At 42.0% G+C, this 4,138-nt stretch overlaps 1 protein-coding gene across 1 annotated transcript in view; it reads left to right on the top strand.

Moving 5' to 3' along the window:
* ABCB10 (ATP-binding cassette, sub-family B (MDR/TAP), member 10) overlaps positions 1–4,138 on the top strand; it is a 92,764-nt gene that overhangs the window by 13,350 nt on the left and 75,276 nt on the right. The window contains exons 4-6 of the mRNA XM_006902071.1: positions 1–95; positions 2,328–2,474; positions 3,518–3,653. Of these exons, the coding sequence (XP_006902133.1) occupies positions 1–95; positions 2,328–2,474; positions 3,518–3,653 (378 nt within the window). The remainder of the gene's footprint in view (positions 96–2,327; positions 2,475–3,517; positions 3,654–4,138) is intronic.

The following is a 4,138-nucleotide window of genomic DNA, read 5'->3' as shown; positions in this document are numbered from 1 at the left end:
TTGTGCCTCCAATATCCATCCTTGCTGTGATTTATGGACGATATCTACGGAAACTAACCAAAGTCACCCAGGATTCCCTGGCACAGGCCACTCAGGTAACTGTCCTGGCCCGTCTTCTTCATCTTCTGTAGAGTAGGCGTAAAGCCAAGTCCTAAGGAAGTAAATACCGAACTATGTGCTCTAGCTTTTTCAGTCCTTCCATTAGCTTTTCCTGTTTGCTGAAATGTTCTTTTCAGGCTGGAGTACTACCTTAAATCTCTAAATAGATGTAATGTGACAGGGCACTGTATGGACCTCTGCTTAACATCACCAGGGCAAAAAACCAATTAATTGTATTTGAAATAATTTTCTTTTAAATTTTTATTTTATATTGGTTTGCTTACAAAAGTCATATACATTGTGTTTCACACTATCCTTTATTCACATTGTATTTCATACAATCATTCCCATTCATTATGTTTTAAAAAATTAATCACCATTGAACTATGCCCACCATTACCCTGTCCTTCCACATCCCCACTGGAATAATTCTTCTTTTAGTTTATGAAGCTGGTTGTGCAACCCTGTCCATAATTATCTTTTGAAAAAATTAAAAAGGGAAAACCCAAAAGCATACATGAACCTATTTCTCAGAGTTAACACTGTTAACATCTTGGAGCCTGCCCTTTGTTCCCCAGAAAAAAATGTCAAAATTTTATTGCTATTACATGCCATACATTGGTAACCATATACAAACATGTCTGCTATGTACAAACCGAGACTGTGAGGCCTTACTTTCAAAAACCACTTCAAAATTAGGTGCAGTAAATCAATACCGATTTACACTTAATGATATGGCTAGTTTTAATATAGTGTTAAATATTTTGCCATCTAGAGAAATTAATAACCAAGCTTCGATGGTTTTCAGTAGTTTTTAACATTAAAGAGACAATTATCCTGAAAAGATAATGCTATTTGTAGAGTTGCAGAAGTCACAGGAGAAAGGACTTTGGTATTGCACATTCACTGGATTCCTTGATTTCACACGGTAACTGGAAGACCAGCTTGCAGCTGATTATCTGATGCATCCCGCATTGCTTGTGCACACCAGCTGCACAAGGGTGGGCCCTCCTGGGAGTGACCTGACAGCCTCAGCCTCTGACTACAGCAGGGGATGTAGTTTTCTGTCCTGTGCGCACCAGGATGTCCTCCAGCGTATGGCCTCAGGCGTGCCCACACAGCACTGGACGGCTGGACTGGCCGAAGAGTTTGGGGCCGGAGAGCTAGTGCAGCAGCTTGGGGAATGCTCTGGGGAAGGCCCCAGCTTGGCCTTGGTGCATACCACCTGTGCCTCCATGCAAGCCTCCAAGCAGTCAGTGTGGCCGTTGATGTACCTCATCTCTGTGGCGTTGGTGTGGATGCACAGCACACCCTCTTTGTGCGAGGAGTCACCATGAATCTTGGGCCACGAACTCGTCCACGTGCTCCAACAGCTCATCCAGGCCCTTGTCTGGCTCCTGCAGCTCTGGTGGAGCAGCGACAGGTGGAGGCCGGCCATAAAGCTCTCCAGGCCTCATCCTCCCACAGTCGGTTCTGAGAGACGTGGCTGCTATCCCCACCCGAGGAGGCGTCTGGAAGCTCCAGCTCCTCGACCCCCTTGTTGGCCTCCGCTGCCAGGTCCCAGTGTCAGCTGTGCACAGCCGACTGCCCTTGCAATCCATTTGTGTAACAGTTATCTATTTCTGTCATCGTTACTATTAATCTTTTCTCTGTGTCTATTTGATGTGTGTATGTGCTTTGGGGTTTTGCAATCCATATGTAACAGTTTATTTCTTTTCTTTTCTTCTCCCTGCCTCTTTTTTTTTTTTTTTAAACAGTCCCTCCGTAAGGACTATCCACTTAGCTTTGTATCCAAAGACGAAATTTGTAGGTGAAAGGAGTTAGGAGTAGGCCTTCGTTACAGACTGGTTCATTTCAGGGTCGAAAATATGGAACGCTTCACGAATTTGCGTGTCATCCTTGCGCAGGGGCCATGCTAATCTTCTCTGTATCGTTCCAATTTTAGTATATGTGCTGCCGAAGCGAGCACGTAACAGTTTATTTCTATTATCATTCCTGTTAATCTTTTCTCTGTGTCCATTTGACGTGTGTATGTGCTTTGGGTTTTTGTTTTTTTAACAAAAATCGGGTTCTGTGTATTTTCTGCTTTGTAATACTTTTCTTAGTCTTATTATTATGAGTGGCATTACATTGATTGTGTCTTGAAAAGGAGAATTAATATTTTTATTTTGCTTCTTGAAACTGTGAAATGTAAGCACTCATACCAAAATTATTTCCTATTCCTCCAGCTAGCAGAGGAATGTATTGGAAATATAAGAACAGTTCGAGCTTTTGGGAAAGAAAGCCTAGAAATGAACAAGTACAGCGTCTCCGTGGATCACGTGATGCAGCTGGCAAGGAGGGAAGCACTTGCACGGGCTGGCTTCTTTGGAGCAGTGAGTACAGCATGTTAGAAAGGGTGAAAAGGGCAAGTTCTCTCCTTGTCAGAGAATTTTATTCTGTGGCTATTTCCATAAATGCAAATAATTGTGTTCAACTTCAAGTCTAAGAGTTACTTTATTGAAATGTTTTTGTGTCAGTAGAGGACTAAGTAATGAGAGCGTAAACTGTATGGGATAAGACTGCTTAGTGTGTTCCTGAGGAATCTGCCCCAGTACCACTAACTTCTGCTATCTGGGTTTGATCAACCCTCTGGCTTTGCTGCTGCCCATGACTGTGTGAGAACCACTAAGGAGGAAAAGAAATACCTTCAGTAAGGTCCAGGAAGAAAATATGAAAGATAATCCCAATAAACTCAAATTCAGCACAGGCAAATTAATACGTCAAAGGTCTAAACTGGAAAGAATTCTGAGGTGGCTCAATAATAACCCTCATTCAGCCTATGAGGAGGCAGAGGCATACAAAAAACAACATGTGTGATAGACCACTCATAGCTGACTCTCCAGTGGGCTTTCAGAGGCTGTAACTCACACAAGGAGATTCCCATTTTTCTCTCTAGGAGCAGTTGGTAAATATGAACTGCCCACATTTGGGTTGACACTGCAGCTCCTTATCCACTAGGCCACCGAGCTCCCTGTTAAAGAACAAATATGGACTGAGTGAATGTAAAGGTAATAATAAGAATAGTGGTGATGATGATGGTGGTAGTGATGATAATGATGCTGTGGTTTCAAGACCTTAGCTTTGTAGCCCAGATCCTTTGTCCATTATGCTTCAGTAAAATGTCTAACTGCATACATCAGGTATTTCTTTCCTCTCCAAGTGGAAGAAGTCTTAACTATTTTGTTATTTGCACACTGAGTAATTTCAGTGAATTGGCAGTCAAATGGGTTTTTGCAGTAATGAGGTTATTTCCTTCTATAGAACCATATTTCAAAAGTACTTATTAGAAATTCACATTTGCCTTTTACTCCAGAAAGATTGTGATTCCTCATTTGGAGTTTGGTTCCTGCTGACTGCTGTGTGTATTTGCTCACAGGTGGGACTCTCTGGGAACCTGATTGTGCTCTCTGTCCTGTACAAAGGAGGACTACTGATGGCCAATGCCCACATGACAGTGGGGGAGCTCTCTTCCTTCCTCATGTATGCTTTCTGGGTTGGACTGAGCATTGGAGGTACATAGTTGAACTTTATATAAAATGTAGCTAGATCCAGATCTGTGTTCATGGGGTCTCTGTGAGTCGGCTTGACTTGACAGCACTTAACAACAACGTAACAATTTAACTAGGTCTAGAAGCAGGAGTGGCATCCGCTTCCTCAACAACATGCCTCTGGAAACTCTAAGAACTTTGATAAATGGTGATAGGCTTTAGGTCTTTTGTTCATAGGGTTGCTATGAGTCGTGCTTGACTTGATGTCAATCAACAACAACAACAAAGGGAAGGTAAAATGAAAAATCAGCTTATGAAGGAAAACTTATATGTTATTTCAAAACTCATTGCCATGGAGTCAGAACCAACTTATAACTGACCTTCCATTATGTTTCTGAGATTGCAGATAACACGGGTAAAATGAAAAATCAGCTTATGAAGGAAAACTTATATGTTATTTCAAAACTCATTGCCATGGAGTCAGAACCAACTTATAACTGACCTTCCAT

The sequence above is a fragment of the Elephantulus edwardii genome, unplaced genomic scaffold (assembly GCF_000299155.1).
Source record: "Elephantulus edwardii isolate Elephantulus edwardi_28Jun2011 unplaced genomic scaffold, EleEdw1.0 scaffold00363, whole genome shotgun sequence".
NCBI lineage: Eukaryota > Metazoa > Chordata > Mammalia > Macroscelidea > Macroscelididae > Elephantulus > Elephantulus edwardii.
The sequence above is the reverse complement of the archived record's forward strand: the minus strand, read 5'-3'. Positions and strand labels throughout refer to the sequence as shown.